The 18,217-nt window shown below is 51.4% G+C and overlaps 1 protein-coding gene and 1 long non-coding RNA gene across 7 annotated transcripts in view; one reads left to right on the top strand and one right to left on the bottom strand.

The window, feature by feature from the left end:
• PLB1 (phospholipase B1) overlaps positions 1 to 18,217 on the bottom strand; it is a 136,944-nt gene that overhangs the window by 13,319 nt on the left and 105,408 nt on the right. For all 6 annotated transcript variants that reach the window (XR_013349497.1, XM_077843737.1, XM_077843738.1 and 3 more), the window contains 10 exons: positions 17,630 to 17,725; positions 17,061 to 17,132; positions 11,213 to 11,278; positions 7,810 to 7,870; positions 7,218 to 7,276; positions 5,487 to 5,554; positions 5,200 to 5,243; positions 4,905 to 5,004; positions 1,143 to 1,194; positions 108 to 188 (listed from right to left, as the gene is read on the bottom strand). Coding sequence is in view for 5 of the 6 variants with exons in the window: in XM_077843737.1 (XP_077699863.1) it covers positions 108 to 188; positions 1,143 to 1,194; positions 4,905 to 5,004; positions 5,200 to 5,243; positions 5,487 to 5,554; positions 7,218 to 7,276; positions 7,810 to 7,870; positions 11,213 to 11,278; positions 17,061 to 17,132; positions 17,630 to 17,725 (699 nt within the window). In the remaining variant the exon portion in view is untranslated. The remainder of the gene's footprint in view (positions 1 to 107; positions 189 to 1,142; positions 1,195 to 4,904; positions 5,005 to 5,199; positions 5,244 to 5,486; positions 5,555 to 7,217; positions 7,277 to 7,809; positions 7,871 to 11,212; positions 11,279 to 17,060; positions 17,133 to 17,629; positions 17,726 to 18,217) is intronic.
• Positions 3,929 to 18,217, top strand: part of LOC144281051 (uncharacterized) — a 39,682-nt gene continuing 25,393 nt past the window's right edge. The window contains exons 1-2 of the long non-coding RNA XR_013349511.1: positions 3,929 to 4,506; positions 4,955 to 5,033. This is a non-coding gene — a long non-coding RNA (uncharacterized LOC144281051). The remainder of the gene's footprint in view (positions 4,507 to 4,954; positions 5,034 to 18,217) is intronic.

The raw sequence follows: 18,217 nt of genomic DNA on the forward strand, positions 1-18,217 counted from the left end.
TCCTAGGGGCCACTCAGCAGTGGGAAAGGCCCAGGTCTGCCCAGGCAGGGTGGGGTGCCTGGGACAGCAGGCCAGGGTAACTTCCATGGCGTTCGGCAGGGGCCTACCGGATTCTCGCAGTAATGACACATGTCGTTGCTCCCAATGAAGAGCGTGATCAGCTTCCAGTCACTCTCTAGGTCGATTTCCTGAAGGGACAGAAGGCGCTGAGTCCAAACTTTAGTAGTGGCAGAGGAGGGGGAGCATATGTAGTGATGGTCACCAGGCTAGACAGCACTGCTCCCCACTTCACCCTCTTGTGCCCCAGTGGAGAAAAGATACCAAGTAGAGGGTCTCTGACTTTCACCTTGGTGCCTGGCAAGGAGCTCCAGAGAGCAGGCTTCGTGTGTGCATGTGTGTGTGCCTGCTTACACAGGGGAGGATGACTATTTTTCCTTTGAAATCCTAAGAAAGCTGCAGTACATCATGGAACGTATTAACATACCCATGAAATGTGATCTAAATGCCTTCAAAGGAGCAGGAGGCAAAAGATGGAACTAGAAACACAAGCCCCGAACTGCCTCTTGGTAGAGCTCTTCTGGTCTGAGTCCAGGGAGAGGGGACTGGTGGAGACAGGAGGAAGAACCTGGCCTGGAGGAAGGGGTGGGGGGGAACGGGGAGGCCCTCAAGGAGCCTGCCTTCGGCTAAGCCACCACCATAACAGGAGTCCTGCCAGGCGCTGAATTCTGAATTCTAAGGCCTAAACACAAAGCATTTTTACAAGTGCCAGTGAGAAATCTTCGAGGGGCTGGGTGAGCGGGAAGGAGGAAGGATTGGAATGAGCAGCCTATTTTTAGAATTCAGAGTTTACATAATAGGGCTCCGCAAAGCCAATTCTTGGGAAAGGTGGGAAACTGCCAAAGGCCAAGGCCAGCTCCGCTCTCTCCTGTGATGGCCTCGGGGTGGGGTACAGAGCCTGGGTCAGGAAGGGGCAGCAGACAGGGTGCATCGGTGGTAAGGCCTGCTTCCCCAGGCTCATTTGATGCCTCTTCAAGACCAGCAGGGGCTTAAATGGTGCAGAGCGGGCCCTTTTGGGGCCAATGCAACCCACTCCAGATAGCTGGAAACAGCCCTTTCAGAGTGGCCCAGGGTCCTGTACTCACGGGGTGGTTTTTCATTCGCTCCACCAGGTCCCGGGCCTGGGCCGGCATGTCCCTAGATGAGGAAGAGAAAGGAACTTCAGAGCTGGCTGCAAAGCAAGAGCTCAGGCTGTAGGATTTGGGCCTGGTGACACAGGTGCTTCAAGGAGAGAAATTCATATAAAGCTTATTCCTTCAGAATGCATCCTAAGGCTTTTCGAGTCTCAAGAAATCTCAACCTAGTAAAAATTGAAGATTGGCCAGGGACCTCGAAGCCACACAGATGCAGACCCTGCCAAGGGCTAGTGTGCATCCAGCAACCTCCTTCTGCAGGCCTGGTCCTCCCCCCACAGCCACTGGGGTTGGGATTTGGTCAGCTTTCCCGGAGGGATGATCCCTTACATTCCACTCAGCTCTTTCACTGCAAGCTGAGCCTGTTCAGATCTTATTCGGCTGCCTGTTTTAAAAATAACCTTTTGTATATTTGAAAAAAGTCACAGCCTTAAATTATCCCTCTGCCTTTTTCTTTTCAGGCGTCATGACTCCTTAACCTTCACTTCTAAATCCCACTCTCTGTTCCTTTAATCCTTTTTTCTACTCTACTTACTTTGGACTTCTACACCATTCCCCATCTTCTAGATCTTTCTCCCTGCCAGCACAAGAAGCTGGGGGGAGGGGGCCAGGGAGACAAATCCGGACAGGATTAGCTTTCCCTTCATCTTCCAGATGTCTGCCACGAATATGGAAAATGAACACTCTGGGTAAGAGCTAAGCATGTTGATGGAACAGTACTCAGCAGTAAAGACGAATGAAGTGCTGATACACACAACATGAGTGCGTCTCAAAATGACTTGCCAGGTGACTGAAGTTAGGAGTACCTAGTGGAGGATTCCATTCACATAACATTCTAGAAGATGAAACTGATCTCTAGAGACAGAAAGCAGGTCAGTGGCTACCTGGGGCCCAGGGAGTGGGGTAGAGATGGGAGCAGCAGGAGGGAGAGATGGATTACAAAGGGCACAGGGGGAAAAAAAAAAAAAAATCGAAGGGCACAGGGAAACTTTTGGATGTGATAGGTGTTATGTGGATTCCAGTGATGGTTTAACAGCTATGTACATATGCCAGGCTTATCAAATTGTATACATTAAATATGTGCAGTGAAGTGCAGAGAAGTTATACTTCAATAAACCTGGTTTTTAAAAACAGGTAAGTATTTGAAAAGCTATGTCCGAAAAGGGGCACAGCCATTGGAGGTTCCTGTGGAAGGGGTCATAAAAGCAGTAACTGGTAGAAGATGGGTATTTTAAATCTTCGCCTGTTCATGATGAGCTGGGCACATGGCTGAGCACACATGGTACCTCCCCTGCCCCTATTTCTCATTTATATATCCAGAATCACAGCCCACGGATTATTGCTATTGATGCAATACATTGGGAAGCTAGAAATCAAGCCTGTCCCGGGTAAAAGGGACCCCAGAAGTGTCTATTACCTTCCAGTAGGCTTAAGATGTGAGAAGGGGAAGTCATGGGTGATAAGCCCTCATGAGTGTGAGGGGAAGTTAGGAGTGCCCACTTCCTCCCCTCTTCCCAGCTGTGTTCTTCACACCCTACAGGCTCAGAGCAAGTCCAACCTCCCTGGTGAACCTTCTCTCTCAGCACCTTTATCCACCTCTTCTATTTCCTTTTCCAGTCCTGGAGTGAAGAGCACTGCTCTGGAAGTTTTGGGTTCTCCTCCAACTTGGTGACTAACTTGCTGTGTGAGCTCACCCAGGTTACGGAACCCTGCTAGGGTCGAATTTCTTCATCTTTCAAATGAGGAAGTTGGACGACAGGAGTCCTGGGGTTCCCTCTGGGTCTGCACCTGTATTTGGGCTGCCCAGCTCACACGTCACACTGTTCTCTTTCCTACTACTCGGAAATACAAAGTCACTGCAGTCTGCACTGTTGCCATATGCAACACTTTTTTTCTAAAAGTTACATCCTGTTTAGTCTCCTTAAACTAGACAGCAAACTCTTTGAATAGGCAAGGAATTCACCTTTTGATCCTTTTATATCTTTTAGTAACTACCTTGGGACTCAGTCCTTTGCAGACTTCTGTGACTTTTTGCTTACTGAGTGATGGAAGTTAGATGTTGAAAAAAACTTTGAAACTAGGGATGCCCGGGTGGCTCAGTGGTTGGACGTCTGCTTTCGACTCAGAGCATGATCCAGGTCTGGGGATTGAGTCCCACATCAGGCTCCCCACAGGGAGCTTTTCCCCCTGTGTCTCTGCCTCTCTTTGTGTCTCTTATGAATAAATAGATAAATCTTAAAAAAAAAACCTTTGAAACTAAAATATTCCTAATAATGACAAATATTTTTGGGGGGTACATGCATTAGATAATATACTCTGTATTTTCCGTAGGTCATTAATCTCATTTAATTCTTATGACAACGCTGAGAAATAGTACTATTATTATCTCAAATTTATGGATGAGGAAACTAAGACTGAGATGATAAGTGGCTTGCCCAAGGTCACAGAGCTAGCAAGTCTGTGGAGCCAGGATCTGAACACAGACGGTCTGACCCCAGGTCTCATTATCCCAGTTGCCCTTCTGTGGTATTTATCTTTCTCTTGAGGGGCACTCATCCTTATCTGGCACCATACTAAATGACACTGCAGAGAGAGGAGGGTTAAGAACAACTTTCAAACCTTGCTTACTTAAGTCAATGGCTTGCTCCCCTTTCCCTTATCACTGGACATCAGAGATGCTAGCAAGGAGCTGCGAGTCTCAGCTACCTCCCCTCCCTGGCTCCTGGTGGAGGCACCGAGCAGCACTCAAAGGAGCAGGTGGTAAGAGAAGTAAAGCAAGAAAGGGGCCAAATGTCAGCAGGCTGAGGAATCCGCCCCTGATTAATAGAGCCGGGCTGTGTAATTAATAGTAGAATGATGATGGTGGTGGTGGTGACAATGACAGCAACAACAGTGATGAGATGTTGATTTTATGGCCCTGTGAAGCCCAGCTCTTTTGCAGAAAAATAAGTTCTTCCTGCTTCTGACGTTGAGGAACTGCCCCGGCTTCCTGTGGCTCAGAGACTCACTCGGAGCGTGGGGCCCTCCTTACCACGTCGGAAAGGAACGCTCCGTGTAAACAGAATGAGTCAAGCCAGTGTCGTTTCCCTGGTGATCTGAGCGCAGCAATCCTTCTACAAAGCAAATACCCAGCACACTCTGTGCAGAAAAATCAATGAACTCTGTCAGGCATTCCAGTGTTAATTATCTGGGTTGTTGTCAACAACAGAAATCGGAGTGAAAACAAACAGCCACCATGCTGTTCTGGGGGCCTTAACATCTAACCCCCCAGTGTCAAAATACAGCTCTCTCAGACTCAAGGACTCTAGGTTCCGAGGTGAGGGTGGAGAGAGGGAGGGTGGCTGTCCATGGGGCCGGGCTGTGAGTTCTCAGCAGGCTGCACACTGGTTCCCAGCCTCCCTGGGGCCAGGAGGTTGGCTGGAGTCAGCAGGTGCTCCTGCTGCCGGGGTGACAGCCCAGGGGGCCTGTCATTTGGGCCATTTGGGAAACCTTCTAAGTCTCAGTGTCTTCCTGCTGGTACCCCCCTCAAAGGTGTGAGGATTCCGGGAGGTAACCCACGTGAGGGGTCGGGCACGCAGCAGGGCTCTGTGCACAGCCACTTTCATGGCCCATCTGGGCCCAGGCTCCCAGACAGCACCCTTCTCTCCTCCTCCCATTCCCCACCCTGATCTCTCAGGCTCTCCTCTGCCCCCTCCTGTACCCACAGCTACTCACCTAGCTCTGGCTCCTTCCATGGCTACATTCAGCCCTGCTGTCTCCTCTAGGGTACCGGTGGAGAACCCGAGGATGTGAGGGTTGAACTTCTTCAAAATGTCTTTTAAAAGGGTGAAGCAGACAGCAAAGGTGAGAGGGGAAGGGGGCCTTGGGGCTCAGGGGTGGGGTAGGCTGATTCTGGGTCTTTTCAGGGCTGGCTGACTTCCCTCGCTGCAGATCACTTCTCAGCCCTTGCTCGGGGTTGGGGGAGGCCCTGGCCCAGCTGTAGCAATGGCACTTCAATGTTGCTACTTACTGGGCAGTGTGGTGTGGGTGTCCAAGATGCCGTCCCCTCCAATGCTGAGAAAGAGAAAGCACATGAGTTAGGATGACCCTGGCCTGCCACTCCATCAGCCATCACATTTCCAAGTCAGAACATTTCTGAGTCTGCCCCCGGCATGTGGTTCCCACCATGCTCAGGACTGACAGGAGCATCAGGGAGCCTCCTTGCCTCTAGGGCCAGAGCCTGGGAACCCAGGCTCATCTCTGGAGGGGTGCCCAGGGGAACATCATCAATTGAAAATGAGTGGAGAACATCCTCACCTCCAAGAGAGTCCCCTCCAGGATGTGGATAGGTCGCTGGAGTTGCTTGATCGGGCTCTGAATGCTGTCTATGAAAGGCAGAGAGAAGCCTCCAGAACTGTGCTGGGCCCAGGCCCAGGCCAAAGGTGCTGAGAAGGGCCCCCAAGACCCTGGCAGAGCAGCTGGGACCTGGATTTATCTTTTCTGAGGATGGTACCAGGGTTTCTCCAGGCCATGTGATCTCTGCATTGTCTGGACTCCCCCCTCCTCTACACACAACTAGTACCTAAGGCCTGGAAGGACCAAGATTCTTCCCTCCCAACCTCTCGAGCTTCCACCCTTTCTTTTTGTCCTCTGTGCTACATTCCTAGGTGAGGCTCTCACCTCCTTGCCATGGACAGCACTCTGGCCTCCCACCTGACCCCACTGTCTCCATCTTCCCTTCCCACTGGAGTGCCCACCAGCTCGTCTGAGCCCACCTCTTTCTTTACATCCCCAACCCCTGCTGGGTTTTGCCTTTCAGTGGGTCTCTCTTACCCATGGGTCCAAGCCAAACCCTTTCACTAACATTCTCAATTCACCATAGTCTGGTTCCCATTTCCTTTCCCTAGTTCAGTCTCTGCTTTCTGGTCCACACAAACCCTCAGGTGTAAGCGAATCAATCTGAAACAGGAGGGCCTTGGACCAGCCCTACTCAGTTGCCACCCATTCTATCCCTTTTGTGAATGCTGAGCTCCCTCCTTTCCAGCCCTTAAATCTCTTCCTTCTCCCATCCCTTCTCAGTTTCTATCTCCTGTATGTAGCTTTCTCTAAATGCCTTAACTTAAAAAAAGAGAAATTCCTCTTTGAAACTTACAAAATACATATTCACCATAGCTAGTGAAATGATACAAAGATTCCTTTAAACATTAATAATCTACCCCTACCTTATTCATCTCACCTTCTGCCACAGGTTCTAGATCCTTTCCTTGCCCTTACCCACATGTACACATCACCAGAGCTAATTAATGCTTAAGACCCTGGGCTATATCCTCCCAGAGCTTTCCACATTTATATCAAAATTAACCATGTTCATACACACATGGGGAAGTTGTTTTTCTAGAAACAAGAACCCGATCTGAAAAGCCTATGTGTCACCTACATGATTACGTATCTCCTTCTGCATAAATTGCTTATTTTCCCAGTTTGACAAGTTTCTGGAGGGTTATGACTACATCTCAGAATTATTAGCAGAATGTCTTGTGTAGAGCAATAGCTACATAGTTGGCTAATATAATTCGTGTAGAGAAACTACACTATATGTAGGAATTGGGCTCCTTCTACTCCAAAGAACACATCTTAAAATGGGGTGGGGAGGCGCTGGGCAGTGTGTGGGTAATCTCCCACCCCCTACTCTGTGAGCCTGGGTAGTTGGAGATGATTTTCCTGATAAAGGCGGGCATTCTCAGATAAATCTGCCATAACATGCAGATGAAATGCTTGGAAACAGCGGGGAAGCAGGGATGGAGGGGCACAGTGTCATGGAAGAGTTGATATTTGAACAGGTCTGTCAAAGGGCAGAGGGAAGAACATTCTAGATTGCCCAGTGAGGTTTTGTGGCTGCCTGGTGGTATTTCAGTGCCTGACACAGGTAGGTTCTCAATCTTGTTAGCTAAATGCTGAACGCAGAGCCAGTGTGGAGAAAGAACGCATTCAGTGCAGGGCCTGGCTGGGTTCCGGGGTGCCCAGGGCCCGTCCCAGCTCAGTACTCACAGTCAGCGCGTCACCCATGGCAGCCACCACTTTGATGTCTCCTGGCCGGAGCACGTGGACTAGGGGAGATGGGCAAAATGACAGATGGTCATGGGGAGTCTTCCTTTTAAAGTATATGCTTGCCTAGGAGTCAGATTCTGCTCCAGTCCCATAGGCTTCTTTCTAACCTAAGGTTTAGCCAATTTGCCTCTTTCATCCATTTGGAGCAACCAAGGCACTGAAGATAATGGGCTTGATGGCTACTGTCCATTGTGAGAGGAGCCACATTCACGCTGGGGTGGTCCAGGGAGGTGCTAGCTGCGGGAGTTGTGAGCATAGGCAGATGGGACACCATCCCTGACTGTACCTTCCCTGCTGGGGGAGGAGGCCTAGGGCCTGCCACGGGGACTAAACAAATGGAGACGAGAAGTGTGAGCTGTGGAGAGCCCAGGTGGTCACAGGCTTCTCGTGGGCTGCCCACGATCTGGGCTGCATTGCATGGGAATCTGCAAGTTCGCCTCAAAGCCCTGAGGTGTGTCTGTCAGGTGTCCCACCAACTCGACACTTAGCCAAGTCCTTAGCTGCAGGGGGTAATGATGATGTTTTCACTCACCTGAAGTGGGGACACTGTTGGAAGGAGTCCACTCTGTACACAGGAAGTCGCTGCCCCAGTTCTAAATTAACAGGAGGAAAGATACAATGCCCAGCACTCACTGCGCAGGGAGGATAGCTTGAGAACAAGGAGAAGTAACTAAGGAGTTTTTGGTGGAGGCTAGAACTACGCCCCCCTAGGGATCACGAGTGGGCAAAAACTGTTCATTATAGATGGTCTGAGAGGGGAATTAGGAGAAACTGGGCATCTGCCCGCCCCATGCACAAAACACATTATACGTGGGGCACACGTATGCTGCTCATACAGCTTTTCCCATCTCAACTTACATGGAGCTGGCAGCCAGAGCAAAGGGATGGGGGAAGAGTGAAGTGCTACATGGGTGATCTCCCAAAGGAATGTAGACCTGGATGCCTCATAGAAGATCACACATAGGTTTTGGTGTTGCTGTTTAACAATGAAGCTAATGGACACTGATTATAATGCTGGGCTGCAACAAAAATTGGAATATTTTTAGGAAAATACCATGAAATTTTTATAATTATAAAACTCCTGGCTTTTGCACATCTTCTATATACATGCATCTACGTTTTTGCGAGTTTAACTTAATAGCCAACCCATTCCTTATGTGTATATACGTTAGTGCCTATGTAGCCTGGATGCCTTTAGTCAAATTCCCTTGTCTCTGGGATGCAGAGCACATTTTCCAGGTACTGGAGGAAGGGATGAGGTGGGAAGCAGAGGCACAGAAATGACCGGTGTTAGTAAGTTGGAGGAGAAATAGAGTCTCTTCCCTAGAGTCCCAAATACTTGCATGTCCCCAGGAGGGGCTGAAGGACAAGCCCAGTGCTGAATGCACAGTAAGGCTTTGCAAGCAGGTGATAACTGTGCGACTGATTCTCTGGGGATGTGATTGCCAGAGGCTTTGGGAACTCATCTCTTCTGTTTAGTCAGAAGATGTTAAAGACAAGCCTTATCAAAAAGTCTCCTCCCTCCTCCCCCCCCCCAAAAAAAAAGTCTCCTCTCCCAAGGGAGCAAATAATGAAATGCCCTTTAAATATTATTTGCTTGGAAAAATAAACAAATAAATATTATTTGCTTGGGATGCCTGGGTGGCTCAGCAGTTGAGCGCCTGCCTTAGGCCCAGGGCGTGATCCTGGAGTCCCGGGATTGAGTCCCACATCAGGCTCCCTGCATGGAGCCTGCTTCTCCCTCTGCCTCTCTCTCTCTCTCTCTCATGAATAAATAAAATCTTAAAAAAAATTATTTGCTTAATCTGATATACTTTAGTTTATTCCAAGAGATTGTTCAATTCATCAGGCTGATGTGGAAATTCTTTTGAAATCAAGAACACACTTGTGTGCAGGCGACAAATATCCAGGGAAAAGTAGTTGAAAAGAAAAAGTTCCATAGCCGTGAACATGAGAAGTATCTCAGATATCTGGTGAGCCAGAGACATGCACATCCCATGCAGATTAAGACACAGGCTGGACTTTGAGCATGCTCCTCTGTCATAAGGGGAGAAGCCCACCCTGTACTCTATAGCAGTGCACCTAAATCCCCTGGGAGGGGGTCTTGATGTTAAATGCAGATGCTGACTCCATAGTCCCCGGAGGTGAGGCGGTGCTCAGGACTCTGCATTTTTAACAAGTTCCAGGTAATGTTGATGTTGCCTGTCGGGGGCTACTTTAAATGGCAAGATGTAAGCGACAACACCTTCTCGGCCTGGGTTTTAACTCTTAGCAGCAGAAGTAAAGGTCTGCGAGTCTGTAAGATCTAAGAGGGTGGGCAGACACCCACTCTGCTCACCTTGGGTACCCAGCACTTGGCACAGTGCCTACCCCACGTAGGAACCCAATAAATCAATAAGAGGGTAAAGAAAGAAGTGCTGGATTGACAAGATGCAGCTGACATTTCAGTTCTAGTGGATTTGGTCCATGGTTTGCCTGGGACAAGCCCTCCACTGGGCTGAGAGAGGATCCAGGAAAGCTGGGCAGTGGTTTTACTTCAGCCATGAAGCTCTCATGGCTCATTCCCCAGAGTTCAGCATCTAACAGTCCTCCAATGATTGCATATAAGTTAGTCTCATAGTACTTCAGCTGGCTTATAAAGCTCTGTCCTCAATCATTCCTGCTGCTCTCAATCCATTTTCCATACTGGTCAGGGAGATGTTTTAATAAGGTGTACCAGGTGGTGTCCCCCTCTCCTGGGACCTCCAGTGGTTTCCCACATCTTTCCACCTGAAGCCCCACCTTCTTTCTCAGAGACTGAGATTCCGTGTGACCTGGGCCTTGACAATCCCTCTGATCTCCTCTCCCCACTCTCCACCTTATTTGCATACCCACAAGCCACTCTGACCTTCTTTCTCTTCCTCTAATATCCCAGCTGAGTCTCACTTCTGAACCTTTGCACTCATACACCTGCCTGGGACTCCACCTCTGGCTCTCCAGATGGACAGAGTCTTCTCATTGTGCACATCCCAGCTCACATCTCCCCTCCTCAGAGAGACCTGACCTGCATAGCTCGTGGGAACTTGGCGTCTCTCCTTTGGCCCATCATGCTTTCTCCCACCACCTTCCTCACAGCTGTCCCCACAGCTGAAATGGTCATGTTGAGCTATTTATTGGATGCCTCTTCCAGCAGACTGTAAGCTCCTTGAGGGGTAGGACTCATCATCTGGTCTCCTGCTCTATCTCCCTGGAACACTGCCAGTATGATGACAGAGAAGATGCTCAGTATGGAATGACCTCTAACTTCCCAAGAATTCCCACCAGCCCCTAGCACGAGACTGTAAATACCATAGGTACTTGGCTGAAACTGTTGATTGAGCCCCTGTCCTGGTGGCTGACAGCTCTGGTCTGGAACGGGCCTGCACTGTAAGGCCTGGTGTGGCCCAGGATCTCCCAGGCCATCTTTGGAATAGCAGTCACTAAAGCCATGGGCTTTGCATCTTTTGGGGTTCCTCAGAGCTAGAATGGTTGACTTGAACCAGACAAGCCCTGGGACCCACCTGGGGATGTGTCAGCTTCCTACTGGGCCAAGAATGAAGATTCTTCCCATCAGTTTCCACCTTGCTAGAAGTTACGGCGCGTCATACCCACTGCCTCCCCCTCACCCCTTCTTGAAAAGCTGAGCTGCCTAATCAGGAATGAGTTCTGTGCAAAGGTTGAAGAAAACCAATCCACAGGCACTTCCTCTAGTTGGTTGCTGATCTCAGGAAGCACTTGAGAACATGTTAGGACAATCCTGGGATTTCATGGTTCAGGAATTTTTTTTTTTTTTTTACATTCCAATTTCTAGTACGTAAGAAAGGTACATTTCTGCTTAAGCTCTGTACCACACCCCTGAGTCACAGGCAGGTAGAAATACTTTGTTCCTGAGAGAGGCAGATGTGTGTCAGGTTTACCTCAGTGGCCGGCTTGGTAGGGTAGGTATAGTTGCTGTTCCGGGGAGTTCTCAGGAAGGGCTCATTCTACAAGAGAACAGAAACCGCAAGGAGAGGTTATCGGACAGCATCGAAGATTACTTAGGAAAGGGGACTAAGAATCCTGTCATCCAGATTTATTTAACATTTCTTTCTTCCTGCATATAAATAGTAAGAATCATATAAACATAATTTAATTCATTCTCTAGAGGGTTCTACATAACAGCTCTGGCAAGGGGGGCACAATAAATGGCCTCAGAAGTGTTCCATGTGTGTTCTACTCAGGGCTCTAGGGTTTGCCTTTTATCCTAGCAATGGAACATCCACCTAATCCTCAAAATGAGCTGTTTTCTTCCCTTCACAGTCTTTCTGGCAAGAGATTCACATCATGGCATTTTTGTCTTTTCTGGAAAATATTATCTATATAATTTTTTTTTTTTTTTTGCCTCCTCAGAACTCTGTGTCTTACTCTCTTTCAGGTTAGATTCATATGGTTGGGTTCATAGATTTAGGCCATGTTTTTATTGTGAAACATCTTCTTCGTTCCCTACCCACCTACTTCGCGATCGGTTTGCTCCTAAGCCCAGTCAAGATCAAGTCTATTCAGTTGCAGGGGAGGGTTAGTTGTAGTAGGAAGAAGGAAATGCAGGCAAAGGAGAAACCGGGGAAAATGAGATGAAGCAAGAAAGCATTAATCAGACCGAGACCAGGAATCAGCAAGTGACCCTGGGCTGTCAGCACTTTGACAAGATGTGCTCAGTGTCTAACATTTGGGAATAAAATGGGAATGAGAAAGAAGAACTAAAATGTTGGAGCAGAGGGCACTGGGGATCAGATCCAGGACCTGAAAACTGAGTGCCTGTGGGCTCAACCTAGGCAGGAGACATTTTGCTTTGTTCTGCTTTATTTGGGCCTGGTGTTAAAAAAAGAAGGATGTGATGGAGGAGGAGAGAAGAGTATGAATGCTTTAAGAAGTCTTCAGTTCTGGCCCTACCCCTTCCTCTGGTCCCATATACGGTGCTGTTCACCCAATCACGTTCCTGCCTGGCATGGCATCTGAGCTTGCAACCTGTCTCTCTCGAGAGCCCCCATTTTATAGATGGGGAGCAACTGAAGCCTGGGCTGGGGGAGGGCCAGGTCCAGGAGAGAGCAAGTAGTAAGGGCCTGTCAAGTCAGACCTACTCCTCACACTGGAGTCAGGCCAGTGAAGACGCTTGTTGGGTAGGCAGAGAGGAAGAGGAAGAGAGGGGCTCAGCCATGGCCTTGGCACTCCCAGCCCGTGGCACAGGCCCTGGCTCCCTGGGACACCATCCGTCTCTCCTTTCCTCTGAGTCCTGGCCTTCGGAGCTGAATCTCGGGCCAGGGGAGTACTGAGGGCCAAGGGCGGGAAGTGTACAAGGCCAAGGAGCACTCACAATGGCATGTCACTGTGGCTCACTGAGCAGCCCCCGTGAGCATTCCCATGTGAGGAGGGCAGTGTGGGAGCATTCTACAAAAAACTGACCCATGTGGGTAAGCCCGCATGTGTTCAGGGCCCTGCCCCAGGTGCTAGAATAGAGGATAAAAAGAGGCTTACAAGCCAGTCGGGCAGCAAACATGAGATGCTAGGAGGCCGTGAAACCTTGGGGACCAGTGTGTCCAGTAAGTGCAGAGGAACAGCTACAAGATCTGGGGACATACAGATCTCAAATAGGAGACACGGTGCATGGAGTGTCACTCATGATTGTTCTCCCCCCTTGTCAAGGGAGCTCTGCCTGGGAACAGAGGGCTAGTCACAGAGTGGCCAGCACCGGAAGAACCAGAGGGCCAAGACTCCCCCTGCCCTTCCAGAAGCGCTGAAAGCCAAACTGGGGAGTCTATCTGGTCATATGACCCAAGGGTTGGGGGAGGGGCCCTCAGAGAGAGGAGGCCAAGTCGAAGGGGTCAGAGGTTAGGGAGACACTGGAATGCTGTGGGGAGGGAAACCAGAGCAGGAACAATGAGAACAGGTCAAGGGCAGTGGCAGATAAGTAGTCCGGGGTGCTGGGGGTTTGTTTCATTGACCATTGGTTGACTCCATGGTGCATGTGTGAGTCAGAGTGGTTTAGAAGGGCCTAGAGTGGAGCAGTTAGAGTGGAGAAGAGATTCCAGTTAGTGTGAGTCTCCTAGGCTAGACCTGTAACCACCAGTAGCTAGAAAGTGAAGCCGATTGAATGCCAGCACAAGGGAGTGTTTTCTACAAAGACGGTGTGGCTGGCCTGGGTGGTGACGGGTGGTGGGGGGCATTGCCAGGACAGCCACCTGACGTGAGTCAGCAGTGTGAGTCAGTAGCCTGTAACAGAGAAGGTCATGTTCATCTTGGCTGTGTTACTAGGTGTGCAGTTCTGTGGTGAAGGAGTGGCGTTTTTCCTCTGTTCTCTGCTGCTCAGACCACACTGGGAGGGTACAGTCGAGCCCAGGCACCAATCCCCAGGGAGCCTCCATTCCAAGGGGACATAGGTACTGCACGAGACAGGGCTTGGAAGGCTTGTCTGGGATAGATGGTTGAGGGCCCTGATAGGAAGGCGCAGGGGAAGGGCGGTGGTGGTCATGGGAAGCAGGTTGTAACAGTATGGAATGCCCTCTGACACTTCTCAATCCCATCCCACTCAAGCATGCTGGCTCATGATCTCTTGGGCTGATCTTACAATCTGTTAATGGGCAGCCCCTTGGCATTTTGAAAAACGCTGCTTTGAGAATATGGAAGTTCAAGTTTAAGACTGTGGTGAGGCCTCAGGAGGGATGTAGTGGAGTAACTCAGCTATTGCAGGACACACGACTCCAAGGCCCTCCCTGCTGAGATTCCTCAGGTCATAGAATTCTCGGTCCTTGGGATGGGAAGGGCTACGTGACCCTGACCGTCAGCACACAATGTGATGAGGCTGTGGCCTGGGGTGGTGGCAGTAGGAAAGGGGCAGGGGACGGGTGGGAGTGCTAGGGGGAGTCCTGTCAGGGCACCTGACGTCCCACACCCGTGGAACTGTGGAAACCACCACCTTATGAACAGAAATAGGGAAGTCCTAAGGATCAGAGAATTTGTGGAGAGAAATGCTTCACTCCTGTTTTGACACTTCTTGTTCAAAAATTACTTTTTGAATGGCTGTTTGTTGAGTTTGGGGTGATGGTGGGGTGAGGCAGGATAGGAAAAATTTAGAAGTCCAAAGCATTCAAAAGGCAATAGTGTCCGCCCATATGGAATGCAAAATACAAACCTTGCTACACAGTAAAGTCATACAAGACGAAAGACTGGGTGAAGCGGCACTTAAAGTTATCTCAGTTTCTCTCTTTCTCTGTGCCCCGCTCCCGATGTCTCCGTCTGGCTCCCTGCCGTGGCCGATACCCTGATAATGCATTGAAGCTGCCTCCTGGGCAACCTTGCACCATCCAGGGCATCTCAGGGGAACCTCTCTTGAAGGTTCGAAGAACAGAGCAGGCGTCTGAGAGAGGGGAGGTGAAGGCGCAGGTTGTGCGATGCACGGACATTCCCCAGGCCGCCGGGGAACCGGGCCCATCTCAGCGTGAGGGGACGCGGAGAGAGAGACCAGAACGGAGGTGGGACAGGACGCTGGGCGCACGCCCCATTGTCGAGACCAAGAGGGACAGCGACTAGGAGAGGAGCTCCATCAGCGCGGCAGGGCCTCTGCGACCAGCGGGGACGCATCTCAGGGAGGAGGGGTCCCCACCGACCAAGGCTCCCGAGGAGCAAGAGCAGAGAGAGAAGGCGTGGGCCTTCGGGTGGCTTCCTCTAAGCCCCAGGAGGAGCCGCAGCGGCTGCCGGGTGAGGGAGGGCGTGGGCAGAGGCAGTGAGCGCCGCAGGACGACGACAGCCACAGCGCACAGGCAGGCTCGTCAAAAGCTGGCTGGACGGTCATCGGTCCGACCTGAAAGTCTCACAGAGACCCAGGGAGCACTGTGAAGGGCCCGGCCTGGCCTGGGCCTAGGGCAGGGGAGGAGCAGGGAGGAGGCTGGGACAGCTCTCCGGTGCTCCCATCCGTCCGGCCCCCCTCCTCCCCGCTGGGTCCTGCCTGGTGCCTCTATGTTTAGACACAGCGAGGACTAAAATATGTGCTGCCTGGCCCCTGTCAGCTCACACGGAGATGCTGGTGGACTTTTATAGAGCTCTAAGGCGCAGGGGGGAGCAGATGGGACGGGAGGAACGCAGAGTGCTGCTCTGCCTGGCGTGGCGAAGCTGGGCTGGCCAACAGATGGAGCCTTTTGGAAGGGGGTTGCCTGGCAACCGCTTCTCCCGGGCTGGGCTTCTGTGGTTTCGGTTTTGAGAGGTTGGCTTTTCTCTCCTCTGCTTACCAGTGGCTCAGTCGGGCTCCGTCCAAAAGGAGGAGCAGAGCCTGAGATGCTGGTTGGAGTGGCACCTTTTTGGGGGCTCCTTGCCTGATCTGGGGTGGAGAGTGACCCAGGTCACCTGGAGGCCCACGGTGATAGGCCTCTCCCTGACCCAGTGCCTAGGCTCCAACCAGGTACTTAATGTTTATGGGGAGGAAGAGCATGGGACGGCCCCCTGGAGTGGGTTGTTCATACTTCGACTGTTTAATGGAAGGAGAATTGACAGATTGGAGAGGATTTTCCACGGCTTATGTTCACTCTGGCCATACGGGTTGTTAAAACACCCGAATACTTACCTCCAGTATGGTTTACAGCCACTGCTCTGAGTCCCCGAATGCCCCCCGCTACCCAGGTCACCTGGCCCCTCCCCTAGAAACTCCTAGACATGCTCAGGATCTAGTAATTAAACAGTCCACACCTGGCACAGTAGGGCCCCCTGGGACGCTGTCCCGGCCCTCTGGCCCCATCTGACCACTGGACTGGAGGCATCTATGTCACATCATTTAATTATTCTTTTGCTACAAGCCCTAGACCCAGCAACTGAGCCCTTTGCTACCACGGCCTTGACTTCTTCCTCCCTTCTTCCCACGGGCCCTGCTCTCCTGATGGTGCAGGAGGCTGGGCCGGGGGAGGCAGCGGATAGGAAGCATGGGTGTGGGCAGGGGTGCCCACTCTTTCTGGAGCCCTGGCAGACACAGGGGGGAGCTGCAGGTCCATTTCCATGCTCAGCCAGGAGGGCGGGAGGGCTGAGGCAGGCTGACCCAGGAGGGAAACCCAGCCTCCCAGACGGGGTCAGGTCCTTCTGCTTTTTACTGCCGCTGAGGGCCCTCTGGCTTCGGCCTTATTTGGTTAAAAAGCCATTAAGACAGGGCCTAGGAAAGGGAGCTGAAAGCAGTGGGAACATGAACCTGCCCCCACCCTAGGCCTGAAATCAAGTTTAACAACCACTTACATTTTCCTCCTTAAAAGGAGCCCTGAGCTGAGTCCTCGCCCCCATGGCAAGGCTGGTCCTCCACACAGCTCCCTGGTGCCCTGTGCCGCTCTCCTCTTTGACCCTGTCCCCACGGGCAACTCGCCCTCCAGGCTCTAAGACCACTAACCACAACTTCAGAGCTAGCTGGCTTCTCACGGAGGCCTCTGACCTGCAGTCAGACGTGCCCACCGGCCCCAAGTACTGCTGCCCAAGTGAGCCTTCTTGCCACAGTTCCGGCTTCTTGGCGCCTCCGCCCCCGCCAGCTCTCTGCCTAATCCGCTGCCTCTGCCTGGGCTCAGGCTTCCCTTCCACCTGCTTCTCCCATCCTCAAAGAAGTGCTTCTTCTGCACCCTCTCCTCTCCTCAGTCCCTGTGGCCTTCCTCCCACCCTCTGAAGTTCTCCTGTGCCCAGCAGGGGAGCTGCAGTGCAGGACCAGGGCAGGGCCAGGTCTGAGCTCTGGTCTCTGGAGGGGGTGCAGAGCAGGTGCTCCCCCATTACCTGGGTGGGGCAGGAGAGGGCAATATTTGCTGTCAGGTCCAGGGTTTCCGTTTTCCTTCCCAGCGGTTCAAGCTACGGAGGAAGAAAGACAGACCAGCTGAAGTGAGCATTCCCTGGCAGCACCTTGGGGTGGGGAGAGCTCACACCTGATGGCAGGGGCTTTGGCCTCCTCTCCTGCTGTGCTAGGGGACACTGGGCAAGCCCTCTCCGCTTCTCCAGGACTGCATCCTCAGAAACTCCTAGGACTCGGCTGGCAGGGCTGGCAAGAGCCTTAGATAACATGGTTTATGTGGCCTCACCCAGCTGCTGGCACACAGAAGATGTTGAACAAGCATGAGGAGGTCTGCTGGCATTCTTCAGGGAGTCCCTCCTCCCAGCTCAAAGCACAAGGAGATCCTGGAATCCTAAGGACTCCATATTTTTGGTTCTATAGACTTCTACAGGGGTGCCAGCCACTGCTCCTGTATACCTTACTTGCAAAAAGAATCCAAGAACAAGCATCATTCCATAGGGGATGGTGCTCTGCTAGACTACAGCCCCCAAACCCAGGGATATCCCACTTATGTTACCATATTGACCCAAAGGGCTCTGGAGAGCTGGGTGTGGAATTTCTGACTTGGGTGGAGACAGTCTGGAGCGAAGAAGGATGTATCCAGGCGTCCATCCTGAAAGAGAGAAATGGATTTCTTCACAATCCTGTTGGTACAGTGGGCAGAGAGAGGGGCCACAGGTGGTCAGCCTGACCCCTGGGATTGGCCACACAGTGCCCCCCTCCCCCTGGAAAAACTCTAAGTCACTGGAAGGTAAGAATAATCCCACAGACTAATAGCCATGGGTGACTGCAACCCCCCACCCTCCTTTCGGGCCCTATAATTCCCCTTTTTAAATGTTTTTAAAAAGCATCATATTTATTTTTAGGCACAGTTGTGCAATGCCCTAGCCATGCCACCTTCCAGGGGATGAGATCCTAGTCCCTGAGGAAGTCTCAGCCAACCAGCAAGGAAAAGCTACTTCCCAGCCCTTGGCCAGCTGGTTCCAGTGGTCTCAGCGGGGACAATGGGGCAGAGCTCTGGGGACAGGCTCGGGCAAAGCTGATACCAGGGCAGCTGCCACCTTCATCTCTCTGGAGGTGATTGGGGTGCCCGAGGCTGCTTCTA

The sequence above is a fragment of the Canis aureus genome, chromosome 12, assembly GCF_053574225.1.
Source record: "Canis aureus isolate CA01 chromosome 12, VMU_Caureus_v.1.0, whole genome shotgun sequence".
NCBI classification, from domain to species: Eukaryota; Metazoa; Chordata; class Mammalia; order Carnivora; family Canidae; genus Canis; species Canis aureus.